The 26,209-nt window shown below is 51.1% G+C and overlaps 1 protein-coding gene across 2 annotated transcripts; it reads right to left on the reverse strand.

Annotated features, from left to right (window-relative positions):
- Window positions 1-403: 403 nt before the first annotated feature.
- zdhhc15b (zDHHC palmitoyltransferase 15b) lies at window positions 404-25,678 on the reverse strand. 2 transcript variants are annotated; one of them, XM_045717801.2, is made up of 11 exons: window positions 25,434-25,678; window positions 24,880-24,906; window positions 24,663-24,757; window positions 22,910-23,030; window positions 22,508-22,577; window positions 22,023-22,055; window positions 16,702-16,822; window positions 14,920-15,052; window positions 13,364-13,490; window positions 2,423-2,535; window positions 404-1,142 (listed from the first exon to the last, which is right to left on the reverse strand). In XM_045717801.2, exons 1-11 carry the CDS (start codon window positions 25,549-25,551, stop codon window positions 1,093-1,095), a joined length of 1,008 nt encoding a protein of 335 aa, XP_045573757.1. In that variant the 5' UTR covers window positions 25,552-25,678; the 3' UTR covers window positions 404-1,092. The 2 variants fall into 2 exon arrangements, with proteins under 2 accessions (XP_045573757.1, XP_045573759.1); XM_045717803.2 differs by lacking the exons at window positions 404-1,142; window positions 2,423-2,535 and adding an exon at window positions 2,778-2,835.
- Window positions 25,679-26,209: the final 531 nt, after the last annotated feature.

Consider the following 26,209-nt stretch of genomic DNA (forward strand, 5'->3'; position numbering starts at 1 on the left):
TTTATTATCTATGAATAGTCACTTTAATAACTCTACCTACATGTACATATTACCTTAACCGGTGCCCCTCCACATTGACTCTGTATCGGTACCCCCTGTATATAGCCTCCACATTGACTCTGTACCGGTTCCCCCTGTATATAGCCTCCACATTGACTCTGTACCGGTACCCCCTGTATATAGCCTCCACATTGACTCAGTACCGGTACCCCCTGTATATAGCCTCCACATTGACTCTGTACCGGTAGCCCCTGTATATAGCCTCCACATTGACTCTGTACCGTAATACCCTGTATATAGCCTCCACATTGACTCTGTACCGGTACCCCCTGTATATAGCCTCCACATTGACTCTGTACCGGTAACCCCTGTATATAGCCTCCACATTGACTCTGTACCGTAATACCCTGTATATAGCCTCTTTATTTTTTTATTTTAGTAAATACTTTAACATTTATTTTCATTAAAACTGCTTTGTTGGTTAAGTGCTTGTATTCAGCATTTCACTGTAAGGTTGTATTTGGTGCACGTACCATTTGATTTGCGCAGGGGCATCATCTTTACAAGACAAAGGAACAACAGGTGTATGGCCATAGGATGGCAACAAATACATTGGTGGTTTTAATGGGCTTTCTCCATTCTGATTGGGCCTTAAGGGCCCTGCATATGGAATAATGATAATACATTTACATTTGTAGATCTCTTTTCATTTAAAGATGTAAATCACAAAGCTATTTACATTAACAAAATACGGGCAAAAAAAATAAAAAAAACTGTCGAGAAATTAAAAGCCAGGTAGCAGCCTAGTACTATATAAGATACACAATAATACAGGAGAGGTAGGGAGACAGTGCTAGACATGGTCTTTCTCTTAAAACAATCGTGTAATGTGATATAGCGGTTGACTTCTGTTCCCCGACACATTGTCCTTCCTCCATGGTGAACTGAAAACTATACATGATATTGAGATGGTGACATCTGAAAACGTTTTGGCTGCACGTTGAGTTCTTCCGTGTGTCTGATGGTCCCTCAGGGTAGGTTTGTCAGCCTCCTCAGGGTACTGCACCCTTTATAAAGGTCCATAAAGTGATCCTACTCCTCTTCGTCCATCTCTACGGTAACAGAGGGATCCCTGTCACCACCTGGAAAATACAGATTCATACAGGAACATAGTTTTATTCAAAGTTCAACCCGCCCCCCCCCCCCAAAAAAAAACCACAACAATTTCAAGATTTTACTGAGTTATAGTTCATATGGAGGAAATTAGTCAATTGAAATAAATTCTTTGGGTCCTAATCTATGGATTTCACATGACTGGGTAATAAAGGTATGCATCTGTTAGTCACAGATACCTTAACCAAAAGGGTCAGGGAGTGGATCAGAAAACCAGTCAGTATCTGGTGTGACCACCATTTGTCTCATGCAGCGTGACACATCTCCTTCCGAGTGTTGATCAGGCTGTTGATTGGTGGAATGTTGTCCCACTCCTCTTCAATGTCTGTGCGAAGCATCCCAAACGCGCTCAATGGGTGACATGGCTGGTAAGCACGTAGGACTGGGACATTTTCAGCTTCCAGAAATTGTGTACAGATCCTTGCGACACGGAGAAATGCTCACTAACAGGGTTGTAAATAAATTTGTGCACAGAATTTTAGAGAAATAAGCGTATGGAATATTTGTTTTATTTCAGCTCATGAAACATGGGACCAACACTTTACATGTTGCATTTATATTTCTGTTCAGTGTCGCTTCCCCAGACAGACAATATTATATAATTCAGAAATCACATTAATTAATGCAATACCACATCTGTCCTAATTTAGTATACAGAACAAAAATATAAAATGCAACATGAAACAATTTCAATGATTTTAGTTAGTTACAGTTCGTAGAAGGAAATCAGTCAATTGAAAAACTCATTAGGCCCTAATCTATGGATTTTCACATGACTGGGAGGACATAGGCCCAATCACAATGAGTTTTTCCCCACAAAAGGACTTTATTACAGACAGAAATACTCCTCAGTTTCATCATCTGTCCGGGTGTCTGGTCACCGACGATCCCACAGGTGAAAACGCCGGATGTGGAGGTCCTGGGCTGGTGTGGCTACACGTGGTCTGCGATTTTGAAACCGGTTGGACGTACTGCCAAATTCTCTAAAACGACGTTGGAGGCGGCTTATGGTAGAGAAATTAACATTAAATTATCCGGCAACAGCTTCGGTGGACATCCCTGTAGTCGCCATGCCAACTGCACGCTCCTTCATAACTTGAGACATCTGTGGCATTGTGTTGTGTGACAAAATTGCACATTTTAGAGTGGCCTTTTATTGTCCCCAAGCACACGGTTGAACCACCACCACATCATATATTCTTCCCTGATAGAAATTCATCTAAGAAATCAGTCCTATTGGCCTCCTTACCTATGTTGTCGTCCTCTGACTCCTCTTCCTCATCCCATTTCTCCTCATTGGCTAATAGAGAAGTTGAGGACTCACTCAGGCTCTTCAGAGGGAAGTAGTGGCCGTCTCCTTGGCTGGGCAAAACAGAAACACAGACAGGATGGGGTTAAATATCCATAGTCAGGGGGAAGTAGTGGCCGTCTCCTTGGCTGGGCAAAACAGAAACACAGACAGGATGGGGTTAAATATCCATAGTCAGGTGGAAGTAGTGGCCATCTCCTTGGCTGGGCAAAACAGAAACACAGACAGGATGGGGTTAAATATCCATAGTCAGGTGGAAGTAGTGGCCATCTCCTTGGCTGGGCAAAACAGAAACACAGACAGGATGGGGTTAAATATCCATAGTCAGGGGGAAGTAGTGGCCGTCTCCTTGGCTGGGAAACACGAATTGGGCCACAGTGTCTCCTGACCCCTCCTGTCTCAGCCTCCAATATTTATGCTGCAGTAGTTTACGTGTCGGGGGGCTAGGGTCAGTCTGTTATATCTGGAGTATTTCTCCTGTCTTATCCGGTGTCCTGTGTGAATTTAAGTATTCTCTCTCTAATTCTCCTTCTTTCGGAGGAGGACCTGAACCCTAGGACCATGCCTCAGGACTACCTAGCATTATGACTCCTTGCTGTCCCCAGTCCACCTGGCCGTGCTGCTGCTCCAGTTACAACTGTTCTGCCTGCGGCTATGGAACCCTGACCTGTTCACCGGACGTGCTACCTGTCCCAGACCTGCTGTTTTCAACTCTCTAGAGACAGCAGGAGCGGTAGAGATACTCTCAAAGATCGGCTATGAAAAAGCCAACTGACACTTACTCTTGTGTTACTGACTTGTTGCACCCTCGACAACTACTATGATTATTATTATTTGACCCTGCTGGTCATTTATGAACATCTTGGCCATGTTCTGTTATAATCTCCACCCGGCACAGCCAGAAGAGGACTGGCCACCCCTCATAGCCTGGTTCCTCTCCACCCGGCACAGCCAGAAGAGGACTGGCCTCCCCTCATAGCCTGGTTCCTCTCTAGGTTTCTTCCTAGGTTCTGGCCTTTCTAGGGAGTTTTTCCTAGCCACCGTGCTTCTACACCTGCATTGCGCAGCTGATGTAAGAAGGTCACATACAGTTGAAGTCGGAAGTTTACATACATTTATGTATAAACCTCCAGGAACAGGGTATCTCTCCAGGAACAGGGTTGGAGTGTAAACCTACAGGAGGGTATCTCTCCAGGAACAGGGTTGGAGTGTAAACCTCCAGGAGGGGTATCTCTCCAGGAACAGGGTTGGAGTGTAAACCTACAGGAGGGTATCTCTCCAGGAACAGGGTTGGAGTTAAAACCTACAGGAGGGTATCTCTCCAGGAACAGGGTTGGAGTGTAAACCTCCAGGAGGGGTATCTCTCCAGGAACAGGGTTGGAGTGTAAACCTCCAGGAGGGGTATCTCTCCTGGAACAGGGTTGGAGTGTAAACCTCCAGGAGGGGTATCTCTCCTGGAACAGGGTTGGAGTGTAAACCTACAGGAGGGTATCTCTCCAGGAACAGGGTTGGAGTGTAAACCTCCAGGAGGGGTATCTCCTGGAACAGGGTTGGAGTGTAAACCTCCAGGAGGGGTATCTCCTGGAACAGGGTTGGAGTGTAAACCTCCAGGAGGGTATCTCCTGGAACAGGGTTGGAGTGTAAACCTCCAGGAGGGTATCTCTCCAGGAACAGGTTTGGACAGCCCTGTGGTAGGAGCCCTCAAACTAATCTCTGGATTTTGAAGCCAGTTCCACAGCGTTTTTCATTGTTCCCCTCTGATCAGGGACTGATGTAGACCTGGGACACCAGGTGTGTACAAATAATTATCAGGTAGAACAGAAAACCAGCAGTACTCTGGACCTCGTAGGGTCAGAGTTGAATTACCCCTGGTCTATATGGTGGTGAGCTAGATCCCCCAGCAGTACTCTGGACCTCGTAGGGTCAGAGTTGAATATCACTGGTCTATATGGTGGTGAGCTAGATCCCCCAGCAGTACTCTGGACCTCGTAGGGTCAGAGTTGAATTACCCCTGGTCTATATGGTGGTGAGCTAGATCCCCCAGCAGTACTCTGGACCTCGTAGGGTCAGAGTTGAATTACCCCTGGTCTATATGGTGGTGAGCTAGATCCCCCAGCAGTACTCTGGACCTCGTAGGGTCAGAGTTGAATTACCCCTGGTCTATATGGTGGTGAGCTAGATCCCCCAGCAGTACTCTGGACCTCGTAGGGTCAGAGTTGAATTACCCCTGGTCTATATGGTGGTGAGCTAGATCCCCCAGCAGTACTCTGGACCTCGTAGGGTCAGAGTTGAATATCACTGCTCTATATGGTGGTGAGCTAGATCCCCCAGCAGTACTCTGGACCTCGTAGGGTCAGAGTTGAATTACCCCTGGTCTATATGGTGGTGAGCTAGATCCCCCAGCAGTACTCTGGACCTCGTAGGGTCAGAGTTGAATTACCCCTGGTCTATATGGTGGTGAGCTAGATCCCCCAGCAGTACTCTGGACCTCGTAGGGTCAGAGTTGAATTACCCCTGGTCTATATGGTGGTGAGCTAGATCCCCCAGCAGTACTCTGGACCTCGTAGGGTCAGAGTTGAATTACCCCTGGTCTATATGGTGGTGAGCTAGATCCCCCAGCAGTACTCTGGACCTCGTAGGGTCAGAGTTGAATTACCCCTGGTCTATATGGTGGTGAGCTAGATCCCCCAGCAGTACTCTGGACCTCGTAGGGTCAGAGTTGAATTACCCCTGGTCTAGAGGATATGATGTAAGGATTAAGGGTCTAGGGGTTAAGGGTCTAGAGGATAGGATGTAAGGGTCTAGGGGTTAAGTTAAGGCCAAGGGGTTAAAGGTCAGGTTAGATGAGGTAGAGGTTAGAGGGTAGGGGGTAGAGGGTACAGACTAGAAGTTAGAGGGTAAAGGTTAGGGGGTAGAGGGTAGGGGTTAGGGGTTAGAGGGTAGGGGTTAGGGGGTAGAGGATAGGGGTTAGAGGGTAGAGGGTAGGGGGTAGAGGGTAGGGGTTAGAGGGTAGGGGTTAGAGGGTAGGGGTTAGAAGGTAGGGGTTAGAAGGTAGAGGGTAGGGGGTAGAGGGTAGGGGTTAGGGGTTAGAGGGTAGGGGTTAGAAGGTAGAGGGTAGGGGTTAGGGTCTAGGATGTAGGGGTTAGAGGGTAGGGGTAGAGGGTAGGGGTTAGGGGTTAGAGGGTAGGGGTTAGAGGGTAGGGGTTAGAGGGTAGGGGTTAGAGGGTAGGGGTTAGAGGGTAGGGGTTAGAAGGTAGAGGGTAGGGGTTAGAGGGTAGGGGTTAGGGGTTAGAGGGTAGAAGGTAGAGGGTAGGGGTTAGGGTCTAGGATGTAGGGGTTAGAGGGTAGGGGGTAGAGGGTAGAGGGTAGGGGGTAGAGGATAGGGGTTAGAGGGTAGAGGTTAGGGGGTAGAGGTTAGGGGGTAGAGGATAGGGGTTAGAGGGTAGAGGTTAGGGGGTAGAGGGTAGGGGGTAGAGGATAGGGGTTAGAGGGTAGAGGTTAGGGGGTAGAGGGTAGGGGTTAGAGGTTAGGGGGTAGAAGGTAGGGGGTAGAAGGTAGGGGGTAAGGGTTAGGGGTTAGAGGGTAGAGACTAGAAGTTAGAGGTTAGGGGTTAGGGTCTAGGATGTAGGGGTTAGAGGGTAGGGGGTAGAGGGTAGGGGTTAGGGTCTAGGATGTAGATGGTAGGGGCTAGGGTCTAGGGGGTAGAGGGTAGGGATTAGGGGGTAGAGGGTAGGGTCTAGGGGGTAGAGGGTAGGGGTTAGGGTCTAGGGTAGGGGTTAGAGGGTAGGGGCTAGGGGGTAGAGATTAGGGGGTAGAGGGTAGGGGTTAGGGTCTAGGGGGTAGAGGGTAGGGTCTAGGGGTAGAGGGTAGAGTCTAGGGGGTAGGGGTTAGAGGATAGGGGTTAGGGTCTAGGGGGTAGAGGATAGGGGTTAGAGGATAGGGGTTAGGGTAGAGGGTAGGGGTTAGGGTCTAGGGGGTAGGGTAGAGGGTAGGGGGTAGGGTCTAGGGGTAGGGTCTAGGGGGTAGGGTCTAGGGGTTAGGGTCTAGGGGTTAGGGGGTAGGGTCTAGAGGGTAGGGGTAGGGTCTAGGGGTTCGGGTCTAGGGGGTAGAGGTTAGGGGGTAGAGGTTAGGGGTTAGGGTCTAGGGGGTAGGGTCTAGGGGGTAGGGGGTAGGGTCTAGGGGTTAGGGTCTAGAGGGTAGGGGTTAGGGTCTAGGGGGTAGAGGGTAGGGGTTAGGGTCTAGGGGGTAGAGGGTAGGGGCTAGAGGGTAGGGGTTAGGGTCTAGGAGGTAGAGGTTAGGGTCTAGGGGTTAGGGTCTAGGGGTTAGAGGGTAGGGGTTAGAGGGTAGGGGTTAGGGGGTAGGGTAGAGGGTAGGGTCTAGGGGGTAGGGTAGAGGGTAGGGGGTAGGGTCTAGGGGGTAGAGGGTAGGGGGTAGGGTCTAGGGGGTAGGGGTTAGGGTCTAGGGGGTAGGGTAGAGGGTAGGGTCTAGGGGGTAGAGGGTAGGGGGTAGGGTCTAGGGGTAGGGGGTAGAGGGTAGGGGTTAGGGTCTAGAGGGTAGGAGTAAGAGGGTAGGGGTTAGGGTCTAGGGGGTAGAGGCTAGGGGGTAGAGGGTAGGGTCTAGGGGGTAGGGTCTAGGGGGTAGGGGGTAGAGGGTAGGGTCTAGGGGGTAGAGGGTAGGGGGTAGGGGGTAGAGGGTAGGGGGTAGGGGTTAGGGTCTAGGGGGTAGGGTCTAGGGGGTAGAGGGTAGGGTCTAGGGGGTAGAGGGTAGGGTCTAGGGGGTAGAGGGTAGGGGGGAGGGTCTAGGGGGTAGAGGGTAGGGTCTAGGGGGTAGGGTCTAGGGGTTAGAGGGTAGGGTCTAAGGGGTAGAGGGTAGGGGTTAGGGTCTAGAGGGTAGGGGGTAGGGTCTAGGGGGTAGAGGGTTAGGGTCTAGGGGTTAGGGTCTAGGGGGTAGGGGTTAGGGGGTAGGGGTTAGGGGTTAGAGGTTAGGGGGTAGGGGTTAGGGTCTAGGGGTAGAGGGTTAGGGTCTAGGGTCTAGGGGGTAGGGGTTAGGGGTTAGAGGTTAGGGGGTAGGGATTAGGGTCTAGGGGGTAGGGATTAGGGGGTAGGGGTTAGGGTCTAGGGGGTAGGGGTTAGAGGTTAGGGGGTAGGGGTTAGGGTCTAGGGGGTAGGGATTAGGGGGTAGGGGTTAGGGTCTAGGGGGTAGAGGGTAGGGGGTAGGGTCTAGGGGGTAGGGTCTAGGGGTTAGGGGGTAGGGTCTAGAGGGTAGGGGGTAGGGTCTAGGGGGTAGGGGGTTAGGGGGTAGGGTCTAGGGGTTAGGGTCTAGGGGGTAGAGGGTAGGGGGTAGGGGTTAGGGGGTAGGGGGTAGGGTCTAGGGGTAGGGGGTAGGGGGTAGGGGTTAGGGTCTAGGGGGTAGAGGGTAGGGGTAAGGGGTCTAGGGGGTAGGGGTTAGGGTCTAGGGGGTAGAGGTTAGGGGGTAGAGGGTAAGGTCTAGGGGGTAGGGTCTAGGGGGTAGGGTCTAGGGGGTAGGAGTTAGAGGGTAGGGGTTAGAGGTTAGGGTCTAGGGGGTAGGGGTTAGGGTCTAGGGGTTAGGGTGTAGGGGCTAGGGGTTAGGGGCTAGGGTCTAGGGGTTAGGGGGTAGGGGCTAGAGTCTAGAGGGTAGGGGGTAGGGTTTAGAGGGTAGGGGTTAGGGGGTAGAGGGTAGGAGTAAGAGGGTAGGGTCTAGGGGGTAGGGGTTAGGGGTTAGAGGTTAGGGCGTAGGGGTTAGGGTCTAGAGGGTAGGGTCTAGGGGTTAGGGTCTAGGGGTTAGGGGGTAGAGGGGTTAGGGGGTAGGGTCTAGGGGTTAGGGGGTAGAGGTTAGGGGGTAGGGTCTAGGGGGTAGGGTCTAGGGGGTAGGGTCTAGGGGTTAGAGGGTAGGGGGTAGGGGTTAGAGGGTAGGCGTTAGGGGGTAGAGGGTAGGGTCTAGGGGGTAGGGGTTAGAGGGTAGGGGGTAGGGTCTAGGGGGTAGGGTCTAGGGGGTAGGGGTTAGGGTCTAGGGGGTAGGGTCTAGGGGGTAGGGTCTAGGGGGTAGGGGGTAGGGTCTAGGGGGTAGAGGGTATGGGGGTAGAGGGTAGAGGGTAGGGTCTAGGGGGTAGAGGGTAGGGGGTAGGGTCTAGGGGTTAGAGGGTAGGGTCTAGGGGGTAGGGATTAGGGGGTAGAGGGTAGGGGGTAGGGTCTAGGGGGTAGGGTCTAGGGGGTAGGGTCTAGGGGGTAGAGGGTAGGGGTTAGAGGTTAGGGTCTAGGGGTTAGGGTCTAGGGGGTAGGGTCTAGGGGGTAGAGGGTAGGGGGTAGGGTCTAGGGGGTAGGGTCTAGGGGTTAGAGGGTAGGGGGTAGGGGTTAGAGGGTAGGCGTTAGGGGCTAGGGGGTAGAGGGTAGGGTCTAGGGGGTAGGGTTAGGGTCTAGGGGGTAGGGTCTAGGGGGTAGGGTTAGGGGGTAGGGTCTAGGGGGTAGGGTCTAGGGGGTAGAGGGTATGGGGGTAGAGGGTATGGGGGTAGAGGGTAGGGGGTAGGGTCTAGGGGGTAGGGTCTAGGGGGTAGAGGGTAGGGTCTAGGGGGTAGGGATTAGGGGGTAGAGGGTAGGGGGTAGGGTCTAGGGATTAGGGGGTAGAGGGTAGGGGGTAGGGTCTAGGGGGTAGGGTCTAGGGGGTAGAGGGTAGGGGTTAGAGGGTAGGGGGTGGGGGGGAGGGTCTAGGGGGTAGAGGGTAGGGGGGAGGGTCTAGGGGGTAGAGGTTAGGGGTTAGGGTCTAGGGGTTAGGGTCTAGGGGGTAGAGGGTAGGGGTTAGGGTCTAGGGGGTAGGGTCTAGGGGGTAGGGGTTAGAGGGTAGGGGGTAGGGGTCTAGGGGCTAGGGGGTAGGGTCTAGGGGGTAGGGTCTAGGGGGTAGAGGGTAGGGGGTAGAGGGTATGGGGGTAGAGGGTAGGGGGTAGAGGGTCTAGGGGGTAGAGGGTCTAGGGGGTAGGGTCTAGGGGGTAGAGGGTAGGGGGTAGAGGAGTAGGGGGTAGAGGAGTAGGGGGTAGGGTCTAGGGGTAGGGGGTAGGGGGTAGAGGGCTAGGGGGTAGGGTCTAGGGGGTAGAGGGCTAGGGGGTAGAGGGTAGGGGGGAGGGTCTAGGGGGTAGAGGGTAGGGGGGAGGGTCTAGGGGGTAGAGGTTAGGGTCTAGGGGTTAGGGTCTAGGGGTTAGGGTCTAGGGGGTAGGGTCTAGGGGGTAGAGGGTAGGGTTAGGGTCTAGGGTCTAGGGGTAGGGTTAGGGGGTAGGGGTTAGGGTCTAGGGGTTAGAGGGTAGGCGTTAGGGGCTAGGGGTTAGAGGGTAGGGTCTAGGGGGTAGGGGTTAGAGGGTAGGGTCTAGGGGGTAGGGTCTAGGGGGTAGAGGGTAGGGGTTAGGGTCTAGGGGGTAGAGGGTAGGGGGTAGGGTCTAGGGGGTAGAGGGGAGGGTCTAGGGGGTAGGGGTTAGGGTCTAGGGGGTAGAGGGTTAGGGTCTAGGGGTTAGGGTCTAGGGGGTAGGGGTTAGGGTCTAGGGGTTAGGGTCTAGGGGGTAGGGGTTAGGGGTTAGAGGTTAGGGGGTAGGGGGTAGGGGTTAGGGTCTAGAGGGTAGGGTCTAGGGGTTAGGGTCTAGGGGTTAGGGGGTAGAGGGGTTAGGGGGTAGGGTCTAGGGGTTAGGGGGTAGAGGGGTTAGGGGGTAGGGTCTAGGGGTTAGGGGGTAGAGAGTAGGGGTTAGGGTCTAGGGGGTAGAGGGTAGGGGGTAGAGGTTAGGGGGTAGAGGTTAGGGGGTAGAGGTTAGGGTCTAGGGGTTAGGGGGTAGGGTCTAGGGGGTAGAGGGTAGGGGTTAGAGGGTAGGGGTTAGGGGGTAGAGGATAGGGTCTAGGGGGTAGAGGGTAGGGGTTAGAGGGTAGGGGGTAGGGGTTAGAGGTTAGGGGGTAGAGGTTAGGGGGTAGAGGTTAGGGGGTAGAGGTCTAGGGGGTAGAGGTTAGGGTCTAGGGGGGGTAGGGGTAGGGGGTAGGGGTTAGGGTCTAGGGGGTAGAGGTCAGGGGGTAGGGTCTAGGGGGTAGGGTCTAGGGGTTAGAGGGTAGGGGGTAGGGGTTAGAGGGTAGGCGTTAGGGGCTAGGGGGTAGAGGGTAGGGTCTAGGGGGTAGGGGTTGAGGGTAGGGTCTAGGGGGTAGGGGGTAGGGTCTAGGGGGTAGAGGGTAGGGTCTAGGGGGTAGGGTCTAGGGGGTAGGGTCTAGGGGGTAGGGGGTGGGGTCTAGGGGGTAGGGTCTAGGGGGTAGAGGGTAGGGGGTAGAGGGTAGGGTCTAGGGGGTAGGGTCTAGGGGGTAGAGGGTAGGGGGTAGAGGGTAGGGGGTAGGGGGTAGGGATTAGGGGGTAGAGGGTAGGGGGTAGGGTCTAGGGGGTAGAGGGTAGGGGTTAGAGGGTAGGGGGTAGGGTCTAGGGGTTAGGGTCTAGGGGGTAGAGGGTAGGGGGGAGGGTCTAGGGGGTAGAGGTTAGGGTCTAGGGGTTAGGGTCTAGGGGGTAGGGTCTAGGGGGTAGAGGGTAGGGGTTAGAGGGTAGGGTCTAGGGGTAGAGGGTAGGGTCTAGGGGGTAGGGGTTAGAGGGTAGGGGCTAGGGGGTAGGGTCTAGGGGTAGAGGGTAGGGGTTAGGGTCTAGGGGGTAGGGGGTAGAGGGTAGGGGGGAGGGTCTAGGGGTTAGGGTCTAGGGGGTAGAGGGTAGGGGGTAGAGGGTAGGGTCTAGGGGGTAGAGGGTAGGGGGTAGGGGTTAGGGTCTAGGGGGTAGGGTCTAGGGGGTAGAGGGTAGGGTCTAGGGGGTAGAGGGTAGGGGGGAGGGTCTAGGGGGTAGAGGGTAGAGGGTAGGGTCTAGGGGTTAGGGTCTAGGGGGTAGGGTCTAGGGGGTAGGGTCTAGGGGGTAGGGGGTAGGGTCTAGGGGGTAGAGGGTAGGGGGTAGGGGTTAGGGTCTAGGGGGTAGGGTCTAGGGGGTAGAGGGTAGGGGGTAGGGGTTAGGGTCTAGGGGGTAGGGTCTAGGGGGTAGAGGGTAGGGGGTAGGGTCTAGGGGGTAGGGTCTAGGGGGTAGAGGGTAGGGGTTAGGGTCTAGGGGGTAGGGTCTAGGGGGTAGGGGTTAGGGTCTAGGGGGTAGGGGGTAGGGTCTAGGGGGTAGGGTCTAGGGGGTAGGGGTTAGGGTCTAGGGGGTAGGGTCTAGGGGGTAGGGGGTAGGGTCTAGGGGGTAGGGGGTAGGGTCTAGGGGGTAGAGGGTAGGGGGTAGGGGTTAGGGTCTAGGGGGTAGGGTCTAGGAGGTAGAGGGTAGGGGGGAGGGTCTAGGGGGTAGGGGTTAGGGTCTAGGGGGTAGGGTCTAGGGGTTAGAGGGTAGGGGGTAGGGTCTAGGGGGTAGGGGTTAGGGTCTATGGGGTAGGGGGTAGGGTCTAGGGGGTAGAGGGTAGGGGTTAGGGTCTAGGGGGTAGGGTCTAGGGGGTAGAGGGTAGGGGGTAGGGTCTAGGGGGTAGAGGGTAGGGGTTAGGGTCTAGGGGGTAGGGTCTAGGGGGTAGGGGGTAGGGGGTAGGGTCTAGAGGGTAGGGGGTAGGGTCTAGGGGGTAGAGGGTAGAGGGTAGGGGGTAGAGGGTAGGGGGGAGGGTCTAGGGGGTAGGGTCTAGGGGGTAGGGGGGAGGGTCTAGGGGGTAGGGGTTAGGGTCTAGGGGGTAGAGTCTAGGGGGTAGAGGGTAGGGGTTAGGGTCTAGGGTCTAGGGGGTAGAGGGTAGGGTCTAGGGGGTAGAGGGTAGAGGGTAGGGTCTAGGGGGTAGGGTCTAGGGGGTAGGGGTTAGGGGGTAGGGTCTAGGGGGTAGGGTCTAGGGGTTAGGGTCTAGGGGGTAGGGTCTAGGGGGTAGGGTCTAGGGGGTAGAGGGTAGGGGTTAGGGTCTAGGGGGTAGGGTCTAGGGGGTAGGGGGTAGGGTCTAGGGGGTAGGGGGTAGAGGGTAGAGGGTAGGGTCTAGGGGGTAGAGGGTAGGGGGGAGGGTCTAGGGGGTAGGGTCTAGGGGGTAGGGTCTAGGGGGGAGGGTCTAGGGGGTAGAGGGTAGGGTCTAGGGGGTAGGGTCTAGGGGGTAGGGTCTAGGGGGTAGGGTCTAGGGGGTAGGGTCTAGGGGGTAGAGGGTAGGGGGGAGGGTCTAGGGGGTAGGGTCTAGGGGGTAGGGTCTAGGGGGTAGAGGGTAGGGGGGAGGGTCTAGGGTCTAGGGGGGAGGGTCTAGGGGGTAGGGGGGAGGGTCTAGGGGGTAGGGTCTAGGGGGTAGGGGTTAGGGTCTAGGGGGTAGGGTCTAGGGGGTAGGGTCTAGGGGGTAGAGGGTAGGGGGTAGAGGGTCTAGGGGGTAGGGGTTAGGGTCTAGGGGTAGAGGGTAGGGGGGAGGGTCTAGGGGGTAGAGGGTAGGGTCTAGGGGGTAGGGTCTAGGGGGTAGAGGGTAGGGGGTAGAGGGTAGGGGGGAGGGTCTAGGGGGTAGAGGGTAGGGTCTAGGGGGTAGAGGGTAGGGTCTAGGGGGTAGGGGGTAGGGTCTAGGGGGTAGGGTCTAGAGGGTAGGGTCTAGGGGGTAGGGTCTAGGGGGTAGAGGGTAGGGGGGAGGGTCTAGGGGGTAGAGGGTAGAGGGTAGGGTCTAGGGGGTAGAGGGTAGGGGGTAGAGGGTAGGGTCTAGGGGGTAGAGGGTAGGGGGTAGGGTCTAGAGGGTAGGGGGTAGAGGGTAGGGTCTAGGGGGTAGAGGGTAGGGTCTAGGGGGTAGAGGGTAGAGGGTAGAGGGTAGGGTCTAGGGGGTAGAGGGTAGGGTCTAGGGGGTAGAGGGTAGGGGGTAGGGTCTAGGGGGTAGAGGGTAGGGGGTAGGGGGGAGGGTCTTACCTGGTGCAGATCGGTAGAAACCAGAGTCTCTTGTTCTCTCCAAACACCTGCTGCAGGTTCCTCCTGATCCCCACATTGAAACCATTACGGTCTGGTCCTGTAGGGAAGACTGGAGCAGAGAATGCCTCTGGATGAGGGAGAGGAGGGGAGAGGGAGGAGGGGGGAGAGGGAGGGGAGGAGGGGGGAGAGGGAGAGGGAGGGGGAGAGGGAGGGGGGAGGGGAGAGGGAAGGGAGGGGAGAGGGAGGGGGAGGAGGGGGAAGGGAGGAGGGGGAGAGGGAGAGGGAGAGGGGGAGAGGGAGGAGGGGGAGAGGGAGGAGGGGGGAGAGGGAGGGGGAGGGGGAGAGGGGGAAGGGAGGAGGGGGAGAGGGAGGGGGAGAGGGAGGAGGGGGGAGAGGGAGGGGGAGGGGGAGAGGGGGAAGGGAGGAGGGGGAGAGGGGAGGGGGAGAGGGAGAGGGGGAGAGGGAGGAGGGGGAGAGGGAGGAGGGGGGAGAGGGAGGAGGGGGGAGAGGGAGGAGGGGGAGAGGGAGAGGGAGGGGGAGAGGGAAGGGAGGGGGGAGGGGAGAGGGAGGGAGAGAAGAAAAGAGGAATAGACTTCAGTAGTTGTTTCTCCATGAAAGTGAAGACCTACATTGCTAACTCCTTGGAGCTGCTCTTATTGAACTCAAAATGGCAGCTTGTGTGTATTACCTAGTGTGGACCTGTTCTGGACGACCAGCCAGCAGTGGTAACCCAACAGCTGTGTGTATTACCTAGTGTGGACCTGTTCTGGACGACCAGCCAGCAGTGGTAACCCAACAGCTGTGTGTATTACCTAGTGTGGACCTGTTCTGGACGACCAGCCAGCAGTGGTAACCCAACAGCTGTGTGTATTACCTAGTGTGGACCTGTTCTGGACGACCAGCCAGCAGTGGTAACCCAACAGCTGTGTGTATTACCTAGTGTGGACCTGTTCTGGACGACCAGCCAGCAGTGGTAACCCAACAGCTGTGTGTATTACCTAGTGTGGACCTGTTCTGGACGACCAGCCAGCAGTGGTAACCCAACAGCTGTGTGTATTACCTAGTGTGGACCTGTTCTGGACGACCAGCCAGCAGTGGTAACCCAACAGCTGTGTGTATTACCTAGTGTGGACCTGTTCTGGACGACCAGCCAGCAGTGGTAACCCAACAGCTGTGTGTATTACCTAGTGTGGACCTGTTCTGGACGACCAGCCAGCAGTGGTAACCCAACAGCTGTGTGTATTACCTAGTGTGGACCTGTTCTGGACGACCAGCCAGCAGTGGTAACCCAACAGCTGTGTGTATTACCTAGTGTGGACCTGTTCTGGACGACCAGCCAGCAGTGGTAACCCAACAGCTGTGTGTATTACCTAGTGTGGACCTGTTCTGGACGACCAGCCAGCAGTGGTAACCCAACAGCTGTGTGTATTACCTAGTGTGGACCTGTTCTGGACGACCAGCCAGCAGTGGTAACCCAACAGCTGTGTGTATTACCTAGTGTGGACCTGTTCTGGACGACCAGCCAGCAGTGGTAACCCAACAGCTGTGTGTATTACCTAGTGTGGACCTGTTCTGGACGACCAGCCAGCAGTGGTAACCCAACAGGAACATGAGACTGACCAAGAACATCAACGCTACGAACATCAGGAAGAGAACGTGGAACTTAGCGGGTCCGTTTGGCAGGTCCCCCTGTAGGAGAACACACACAGACCGGAGAACAGCAGGAGGTCATGTGATCTGACTGTCGACACGGCTGACATCAATATGTTACTATGGTTACGCCAGCAGGAAGTCATGTGATCTGACTGTCGACACGGCTGACATCAATATGTTACTATGGTTACGCCAGCAGGAAGTCATGTGATCTGACTGTCGACACGGCTGACATCAATATGTTACTATGGTTACGCCAGCAGGAAGTCATGTGATCTGACTGTCGACACGGCTGACATTAATATGTTACTATGGTTACGCCAGCAGGAAGTCATGTGATCTGACTGTCGACACGGCTGACATCAATATGTTACTATGGTTACGCCAGCAGGAAGTCATGTGATCTGACTGTCGACACGGCTAACATCAATATGTTACTATGGTTACGCCAGCAGGAGGTCATGTGATCTGACTGTCGACACGGCTGACATTAATATGTTACTATGGTTACGCCAGCAGGAAGTCATGTGATCTGACTAGCTCTGTAATGCAGTGGATAGGAGTGTCTGCTAAATGACTGTGGGAAATGGAGCCCTATTCTCTACACAGCGCTTCACTGTTGACCAGAGCTCTGTGGACCCTGGACAGGAGTAGGGTACTATATAGGGAATAGGGGGGATTTTGAGACGTCCACCTGAGCTCTATGGGCCCTGGACAGGAGTAGGGTACTATATAGGGAATAGGAGGGATTTTGAGACGCAGCATGTATATAGGGAATAGGGGGGATTTTGAGACGCAGCCTGTATATAGGGAATAGGGGGGATTTTGAGACGTCCACCAGAGCTCTATGGGCCCTGGACAGGAGTAGGGTACTATATAGGGAACAGGGGGGATTTTGAGACGTCCACCTGAGCTCTATGGGCCCTGGACAGGAGTAGGGTACTATATAGGGAATAGGGGGGATTTTGAGACGTCCACCTGAGCTCTATGGGCCCTGGACAGGAGTAGGGTACTATATAGGGAATAGGGGGGATTTTGAGACGTCCACCTGAGCTCTATGGGCCCTGGACAGGAGTAGGGTACTATATAGGGAATAGGGGGGATTTTGAGACGTCCACCAGAGCTCTATGGGCCCTGGACAGGAGTAGGGTACTATATAGGGAACAGGGGGGATTTTGAGACGTCCACCTGAGCTCTATGGGCCCTGGACAGGAGTAGGGTACTATATAGGGAATAGGGGGGATTTTGAGACGTCCACCTGAGCTCTATGGGCCCTGGACAGGAGTAGGGTACTATATAGGGAATAGGGGGGATTTTGAGACGTCCACCTGAGCTCTATGGGCCCTGGACAGGAGTAGGGTACTATATAGGGAATAGGGGGGATTTTGAGACGTCCACCAGAGCTCTATGGGCCCTGGACAGGAGTAGGGTACTATATAGGGAACAGGGGGGATTTTGAGACGTCCACCTGAGCTCTATGGGCCCTGGACAGGAGTAGGGTACTATATAGGGAATAGGGGGGATTTTGAGACGTCCACCTGAGCTCTATGGGCCCTGGACAGGAGTAGGGTACTATATAGGGAATAGGGGGGATTTTGAGACGTCCACCAGAGCTCTATGGGCCCTGGACAGGAGTAGGGTACTATATAGGGAACAGGGGGGATTTTGAGACGTCCACTACTCACCACCCAGAAGTTGATGAAGTATCTGAAGACGGAGGCAGAGATGAACACACAGTAGACCATGGAGTACGACAGGAAGAGCAGGAAGAACTTGTAGTTGGAGAATCCCACACAGTTATTCACCCTGGAGAGAGAGAGACAGTTATTCACCCTGGAGAGAGAGAGACAGTTATTCACCCTGGAGAGAGAGAGACAGTTATTCACCCTGGAGAGAGAGAGACAGTTATTCACCCTGGAGAGAGAGAGACAGTTATTCACCCTGGAGAGAGAGAGACAGTTATTCACCCTGGAGAGAGAGACAGTTATTCACCCTGGAGAGAGAGACAGTTATTCACCCTGGAGAGAGAGACAGTTATTCACCCTGGAGAGAGAGAGACAGTTATTCACCCTGGAGAGAGAGAGACAGTTATTCACCCTGGAGAGAGAGAGACAGTTATTCACCCTGGAGAGAGAGAGACAGTTATTCACCCTGGAGAGAGAGAGACAGTTATTCACCCTGGAGAGAGAGAGACAGTTATTCACCCTGGAGAGAGAGAGACAGTTATTCACCCTGGAGAGAGAGACAGTTATTCACCCTGGAGAGAGAGAGACAGTTATTCACCCTGGAGAGAGAGAGACAGTTATTCACCCTGGAGAGAGAGAGACAGTTATTCACCCTGGAGAGAGAGAGACAGTTATTCACCCTGGAGAGAGAGAGACAGTTATTCACCCTGGAGAGAGAGAGACAGTTATTCACCCTGGAGAGAGAGAGACAGTTATTCACCCTGGAGAGAGAGAGACAGTTATTCACCCTGGAGAGAGAGAGACAGTTATTCACCCTGGAGAGAGAGAGACAGTTATTCACCCTGGAGAGAGAGAGACAGTTATTCACCCTGGAGAGAGAGAGAGACAGTTATTCACCCTGGAGAGAGAGAGACAGTTATTCACCCTGGAGAGAGAGAGACAGTTATTCACCCTGGAGAGAGAGAGACAGTTATTCACCCTGGAGAGAGAGAGAGACAGTTATTCACCCTGGAGAGAGAGAGACAGTTATTCACCCTGGAGAGAGAGAGACAGTTATTCACCCTGGAGAGAGAGAGACAGTTATTCACCCTGGAGAGAGAGAGACAGTTATTCACCCTGGAGAGAGAGAGACAGTTATTCACCCTGGAGAGAGAGAGACAGTTATTCACCCAGGAGAGAGAGACAGTTATTCACCCTGGAGAGAGAGAGACAGTTATTCACCCAGGAGAGAGAGACAGTTATTCACCCTGGAGAGAGAGAGACAGTTATTCACCCTGGAGAGAGAGAGACAGTTATTCACCCTGGAGAGAGAGAGACAGTTATTCACCCTGGAGAGAGAGAGACAGTTATTCACCCTGGAGAGAGAGAGACAGTTATTCACCCTGGAGAGAGAGAGACAGTTATTCACCCTGGAGAGAGAGAGACAGTTATTCACCCTGGAGAGAGAGAGACAGTTATTCACCCTGGAGAGAGAGAGACAGTTATTCACCCTGGAGAGAGAGAGACAGTTATTCACCCTGGAGAGAGAGAGACAGTTATTCACCCTGGAGAGAGAGAGAGACAGTTATTCACCCTGGAGAGAGAGAGAGACAGTTATTCACCCTGGAGAGAGAGAGACAGTTATTCACCCTGGAGAGAGAGAGACAGTTATTCACCCTGGAGAGAGAGAGACAGTTATTCACCCTGGAGAGAGAGAGACAGTTATTCACCCTGGAGAGAGAGAGACAGTTATTCACCCTGGAGAGAGAGAGACAGTTATTCACCCTGGAGAGAGAGACAGTTATTCACCCTGGAGAGAGAGAGACAGTTATTCACCCTGGAGAGAGAGAGACAGTTATTCACCCTGGAGAGAGAGAGACAGTTATTCACCCTGGAGAGAGAGACAGTTATTCACCCTGGAGAGAGAGAGACAGTTATTCACCCTGGAGAGAGAGAGACAGTTATTCACCCTGGAGAGAGAGAGACAGTTATTCACCCTGGAGAGAGAGAGACAGTTATTCACCCTGGAGAGAGAGAGACAGTTATTCACCCTGGAGAGAGAGAGACAGTTATTCACCCTGGAGAGAGAGAGACAGTTATTCACCCTGGAGAGAGAGAGACAGTTATTCACCCTGGAGAGAGAGAGACAGTTATTCACCCTGGAGAGAGAGAGACAGTTATTCACCCTGGAGAGAGAGAGACAGTTATTCACCCTGGAGAGAGAGAGACAGTTATTCACCCTGGAGAGAGAGAGAGAGAGACAGTTATTCACCCTGGAGAGAGAGAGACAGTTATTCACCCTGGAGAGAGAGAGACAGTTATTCACCCTGGAGAGAGAGAGACAGTTATTCACCCTGGAGAGAGAGAGACAGTTATTCACCCTGGAGAGAGAGAGACAGTTATTCACCCTGGAGAGAGAGAGAGACAGTTATTCACCCTGGAGAGAGAGAGAGACAGTTATTCACCCTGGAGAGAGAGAGACAGTTATTCACCCTGGAGAGAGAGACAGTGATGATCTAATACCCAATAAACAGACTGTATTAACCACCATGGACAGTGATGATCTAATACCCAATAAACAGACTGTATTAACCACCATGGACAGTGATGATCTAATACCCAATAAACAGACTGTATTAACCACCATGGACAGTGATGATCTAATACCCAATAAACAGACTGTATTAACCCACCATGGACAGTGATGATCTAATACCCAATAAACAGACTGTATTAACCACCATGGACAGTGATGATCTAATACCCAATAAACAGACTGTATTAACCACCATGGACAGTGATGATCTAATACCCAATAAACAGACTGTATTAACCACCATGGACAGTGATGATCTAATACCCAATAAACAGACTGTATTAACCACCATGGACAGTGATGATCTAATACCCAATAAACAGACTGTATTAACCACCATGGACAGTGATGATCTAATACCCAATAAACAGACTGTATTAACCACCATGGACAGTGATGATCTAATACCCAATAAACAGACTGTATTAACCACCATGGACAGTGATGATCTAATACCCAATAAACAGACTGTATTAACCACCATGGACAGTGATGATCTAATACCCAATAAACAGACTGTATTAACCACCATGGACAGTGATGATCTAATACCCAATAAACAGACTGTATTAACCACCATGGACAGTGATGATCTAATACCCAATAAACAGACTGTATTAACCACCATGGACAGTGATGATCTAATACCCAATAAACAGACTGTATTAACCACCATGGACAGTGATGATCTAATACCCAATAAACAGACTGTATTAACCACCATGGACAGTGATGATCTAATACCCAATAAACAGACTGTATTAACCACCATGGACAGTGATGATCTAATACCCAATAAACAGACTGTATTAACCACCATGGACAGTGATGATCTAATACCCAATAAACAGACTGTATTAACCACCATGGACAGTGATGATCTAATACCCAATAAACAGACTGTATTAACCACCATGGACAGTGATGATCTAATACCCAATAAACAGACTGTATTAACCCACCATGGACAGTGATGATCTAATACCCAATAAACAGACTGTATTAACCACCATGGACAGTGATGATCTAATACCCAATAAACAGACTGTATTAACCACCATGGACAGTGATGATCTAATACCCAATAAACAGACTGTATTAACCACCATGGACAGTGATGATCTAATACCCAATAAACAGACTGTATTAACCCACCATGGACAGTGATGATCTAATACCCAATAAACAGACTGTATTAACCACCATGGACAGTGATGATCTAATACCCAATAAACAGACTGTATTAACCACCATGGACAGTGATGATCTAATACCCAATAAACAGACTGTATTAACCACCATGGACAGTGATGATCTAATACCCAATAAACAGACTGTATTAACCACCATGGACAGTGATGATCTAATACCCAATAAACAGACTGTATTAACCACCATGGACAGTGATGATCTAATACCCAATAAACAGACTGTATTAACCACCATGGACAGTGATGATCTAATACCCAATAAACAGACTGTATTAACCACCATGGACAGTGATGATCTAATACCCAATAAACAGACTGTATTAACCACCATGGACAGTGATGATCTAATACCCAATAAACAGACTGTATTAACCACCATGGACAGTGATGATCTAATACCCAATAAACAGACTGTATTAACCACCATGGACAGTGATGATCTAATACCCAATAAACAGACTGTATTAACCACCATGGACAGTGATGATCTAATACCCAATAAACAGACTGTATTAACCACCATGGACAGTGATGATCTAATACCCAATAAACAGACTGTATTAACCACCATGGACAGTGATGATCTAATACCCAATAAACAGACTGTATTAACCACCATGGACAGTGATGATCTAATACCCAATAAACAGACTGTATTAACCACCATGGACAGTGATGATCTAATACCCAATAAACAGACTGTATTAACCACCATGGACAGTGATGATCTAATACCCAATAAACAGACTGTATTAACCACCATGGACAGTGATGATCTAATACCCAATAAACAGACTGTATTAACCACCATGGACAGTGATGATCTAATACCCAATAAACAGACTGTATTAACCACCATGGACAGTGATGATCTAATACCCAATAAACAGACTGTATTAACCACCATGGACAGTGATGATCTAATACCCAATAAACAGACTGTATTAACCACCATGGACAGTGATGATCTAATACCCAATAAACAGACTGTATTAACCACCATGGACAGTGATGATCTAATACCCAATAAACAGACTGTATTAACCACCATGGACAGTGATGATCTAATACCCAATAAACAGACTGTATTAACCACCATGGACAGTGATGATCTAATACCCAATAAACAGACTGTATTAACCACCATGGACAGTGATGATCTAATACCCAATAAACAGACTGTATTAACCACCATGGACAGTGATGATCTAATACCCAATAAACAGACTGTATTAACCCACCATGGACAGTGATGATCTAATACCCAATAAACAGACTGTATTAACCACCATGGACAGTGATGATCCATCTAATACCCAATAAACAGACTGTATTAACCCACCATGGACAGTGATGATCTAATACCCAATAAACAGACTGTATTAACCACCATGGACAGTGATGATCTAATACCCAATAAACAGACTGTATTAACCACCATGGACAGTGATGATCTAATACCCAATAAACAGACTGTATTAACCACCATGGACAGTGATGATCTAATACCCAATAAACAGACTGTATTAACCCACCATGGACAGTGATGATCCATCTTCAGGACACACCTGCAACAGACAACACATATATCACTGGTTTAAAGTAAGCAACTACCATTGGAAAATGTAAGAAAATTCAGCATTCAATCAACGTAAAAAGGCGTGCAACTTTTTTTCATTACTCTGAAAAAAACTGTAAAGAGATGCATTTTGGGGGTTCAAATGTCTGTCGATAGACAACGGCAGTAAACAGGTCCAATTCATTATATACACAGCCCATTTATCAATCAGGCCCCAAGGGAAGGAAGATTCTAGTAGCTGGCCAGAGTGTTTAGTCATCATCATTAACAGGACAGGTGTTGTTCTCCAGGTAAACAAGAGATACTAATGCTGTCCAATCAGAGGTGGACTGGTGTCACCTTTCTAACGCTGTCCAATCAGATCAGTGTTATCTGTACACAGACAGGAAGACAGGTATGGGTCTGTGTGTATAATGACAGCAGCGGGTGGAGGAGACTTACATTTCACAGACAGAGCAATGGTGACTGCGGTCAGGCTTCAGCACCTGGCACCGGTCACAGAACCTGATAGCTGAGGGGAGACAGACAGACAGACAGACAGACAGACAGACAGACAGACAGACAGACAGACAGACGAGACAGAGAACGAGACAGAGACAGAGAACGAGACAGAGAGACGAGACAGAGAGAGAGAGACAGGTCATATGATCCTTCCTTATCTTCCAGACACTAACTGATCGGTACAGTCAGTTGCTGGCGTGTTGTAAATGTTTAATAGGAGGTTTGCTAACAGGACTGGAAAAGCTTGGTTGCGTCCCAAATGGAACCCGTGTTCCTCGTATAGTGCACTACAAAGGGAATAGGGAGCCATTTGGGTCGCTGCTTTAGATATGAGCGGTTCACCTCCAGACGTAGCTCTAGTGAAGATGGGGAGACTCTTAGCGATGTCCACCAGGATCTGTTTCTGAGCATCAGGCCTCTCCTCCATCTCGTAACGCTCCTTATCGGAGTACGACAGCTGGAACTGGAACCAACAAACACATTATAATGCTCTACTACTGCTCATAAGCAATTATGAGCCTTGATGAAGCATGTGTTGTCAAGCATCTGTGAATGTATTGTAATGTTTTAAAATTGTATAAACTGCATTAATTTTGCTGGACCCCAGGAAGAGTAGCTGCTGCCTTGGCAACAGGAACTAATGGGGATCCATAATAAACCCCAGGAAGAGTAGCTGCTGCCTTGGCAGGAACTAATGGGGATCCATAATAAACCCCAGGAAGAGTAGCTGCTGCCTTGGCAGGAACTAACGGGGATCCATAATAAACCCCAGGAAGAGTAGCTGCTGCCATGGCAGGAACTAACGGGGATCCATAATAAACCCCAGGAAGAGTAGCTGCTGCCATGGCAACAGGAACTAATGGGGATCCATAATAAACCCCAGGAAGAGTAGCTGCTGCCTTGGCAACAGGAACTAATGGGGATCCATAATAAACCCCAGGAAGAGTAGCTGCTGCCTTGGCAGGAACTAATGGGGATCCATAATAAACCCCAGGAAGAGTAGCTGCTGCCTTGGCAGGAACTAACGGGGATCCATAATAAACCCCAGGAAGAGTAGCTGCTGCCTTGGCAGGAACTAATGGGGATCCATAATAAACCCCAGGAAGAGTAGCTGCTGCCTTGGCAGGAACTAATGGGGATCCATAATAAACCCCAGGAAGAGTAGCTGCTGCCTTGGCAGGAACTAACGGGGATCCATAATAAACCCCAGGAAGAGTAGCTGCTGCCATGGCAGGAACTAATGGGGATCCATAATAAACCCCAGGAAGAGTAGCTGCTGCCTTGGCAACAGGAACTAATGGGGATCCATAATAAACCCCAGGAAGAGTAGCTGCTGCCTTGGCAACAGGAACTAATGGGGATCCATAATAAACCCCAGGAAGAGTAGCTGCTGCCTTGGCAGGAACTAATGGGGATCCATAATAAACCCCAGGAAGAGTAGCTGCTGCCTTGGCAACAGGAACTAATGGGGATCCATAATAAACCCCAGGAAGAGTAGCTGCTGCCTTGGCAGGAACTAATGGGGATCTATAATAAACCCCAGGAAGAGTAGCTGCTGCCTTGGCAGGAACTAATGGGGATCCATAATAAACCCCAGGAAGAGTAGCTGCTGCCTTGGCAACAGGAACTAATGGGGATCCATAATAAACCCCAGGAAGAGTAGCTGCTGCCTTGGCAGGAACTAATGGGGATCTATAATAAACCCCAGGAAGAGTAGCTGCTGCCTTGGCAACAGGAACTAATGGGGATCCATAATAAACCCCAGGAAGAGTAGCTGCTGCCTTGGCAGGAACTAATGGGGATCCATAATAAACCCCAAGAAGAGTAGACACACACCAGTCGTTACTATGCAGTTAGTGTAATGTAGCCAAGTCAGCTAATGACTGCTGTCTGAACACATAAATCTGATTTGGTCACTTTGTAACTTGCTGTTTGAACAGTCAGTATTCCAAAACAGATATGAAAAAAAGAAGGGAGAAAAAAACTAATTTTAGCATTAAGGCCTGCAGTGTGAACAAGCTAAGTCTTTACGATGTCTTGCTTGGCCATGTAGGCCTATTCCAGATGGGATAAACCATCAACAATGATCTCCTACCTTCTTGCAGGGTGAGGCAGGAGGAGTGAAGATGGCCTTCCAATAGGTCCAGGAGAACATCACAAAACACACGTGGAACACCAGTAGGTAGGCCACTGGAAACACAGACAGATACAACACTTAGGAAACCTCGACTGTTAAGCTGATATTCAAGTGTCTACAAGATGTCAGATGACTATTCTGACCATTGATTAGGTATATGTGTTTAAAAACTCACCCTTCTCCAATGTGTTGCTGATAGTGACTGTAAAGAACACACATTGGACAATTGTGAATTATTGACATGCAGACAGCAGTACTTCCGATAGATATTTGGTAGTTGAAGCAGCTAACACTTGGGTTGTGAAGACAGCAAAACAACATGTTACAGTGTTTACTTCACACCTGTACTTACAGGTAGCTAACTAACATACTGTCTTATCACAACATAGTTAGCTACATTCCGGAACGTTAATTGCCTTTAATAAATATATAGCTAGCTAGCTATTTGTTTATTTGCTAGATTTGGTAGGTAAATGTAACAACAGTATAATTCGTTCTCAAATGGAATTGGAAACAACAACAAAAAACAGTACAATATGGTCACTAGCTAGATTTATAAAGACTAATTTATAAACGCTTCCTGGTTAGCATGATGCTAGGTTTAGCTAGCAGGTTTAAAGAGCTTTTTGTATTGGGCATCACTGCGTCGGAAACGTTAGCTAGCTAGCTAGCATCGCGGACAAAACGACGAAAACATAAACAGACAACAGTCATAATCCCCATACTTACATAAACATAGCTCAAACACATAGGCGTAGTAGGACCACAGCACCACGGAGGTGATTATGAGGACAGGTATCCAGGAAAACACCCGGGCACAGCATCTCAGACCTCGGGAAAGAGCCATTATCCATCTCCGACCAAACTGGCTCCACAATCATATTCTCAGCACTCCGCTCCACTCCACGATTCCATTCCACTCTACTCCGTTCCACTCCGCTCCGATCCACTCCACTGCTTCTTTCTTCCTTCCTCCTTCCTCCTTCTCCTCCTCCTCCTCCTCCTCCTTCTTCTTCTTCTATGGAAACATGGAGGTCCGTAAACAATCGTTTAAGTGCATGCCGCCACCCATTGTGCTGGAATGTATGATCAATCATGATCTGCCCAATTCTGTACAACCAGAAAATATGAAAATAAATAAATAAAATAAATACATGAAAATAAAATTCTAAGCCAAATAAATCCCTAACTTATAACTCCCCCTCCCCCAAAACCCCTCCCAAACCCCATTCAAATGTATCTATATCATGCTGAAAACACACCCTTAGGATTGTTCAGCACGTCAACAACCATTTCAACAGTAACATCTGTTACTCGTCTTCTCTGACGAGTCGCGGTTTTGTCTCACCGGGGGTGATGGTCGGATTCGCGTTTATCGTCGAAGGAATGAGCGTTACACCGAGGCCTGTACTCTGGAGCGGGATCGATTTGGAGGTGGAGGGTCCGTCATGGTCTGGGGCGGTGTGTCACAGCATCATCGGACTGAGCTTGTTGTCATTGCAGGC

The sequence above is a fragment of the Salmo salar genome, chromosome 05 (assembly GCF_965601325.2).
Source record: "Salmo salar chromosome 05, fSalSal1, whole genome shotgun sequence".
In the NCBI taxonomy this organism is placed as follows: Eukaryota; Metazoa; Chordata; class Actinopteri; order Salmoniformes; family Salmonidae; genus Salmo; species Salmo salar.

What these genes read in the sequence shown, in the direction of transcription:
- zdhhc15b (XM_045717801.2), bottom strand. Translation starts at nt 25,551, where the DNA reads ATGGCTCTTTCCCGAGGTCTGAGATGCTGTGCCCGGGTGTTTTCCTGG. An exon ending in TGTGTTTGAGCTATGTTTAT is followed by an intron (nt 24,907 to 25,433) that starts GTAAGTATGGGG and finishes TGTTCTTTACAG; the next exon opens with TCACTATCAGCAACACATTG. An exon ending in TTTCTACCGATCTGCACCAG is followed by an intron (nt 2,536 to 13,363) that starts GTAAGACCCTCC and finishes TGTTTTGCCCAG; the next exon opens with CCAAGGAGACGGCCACTACT.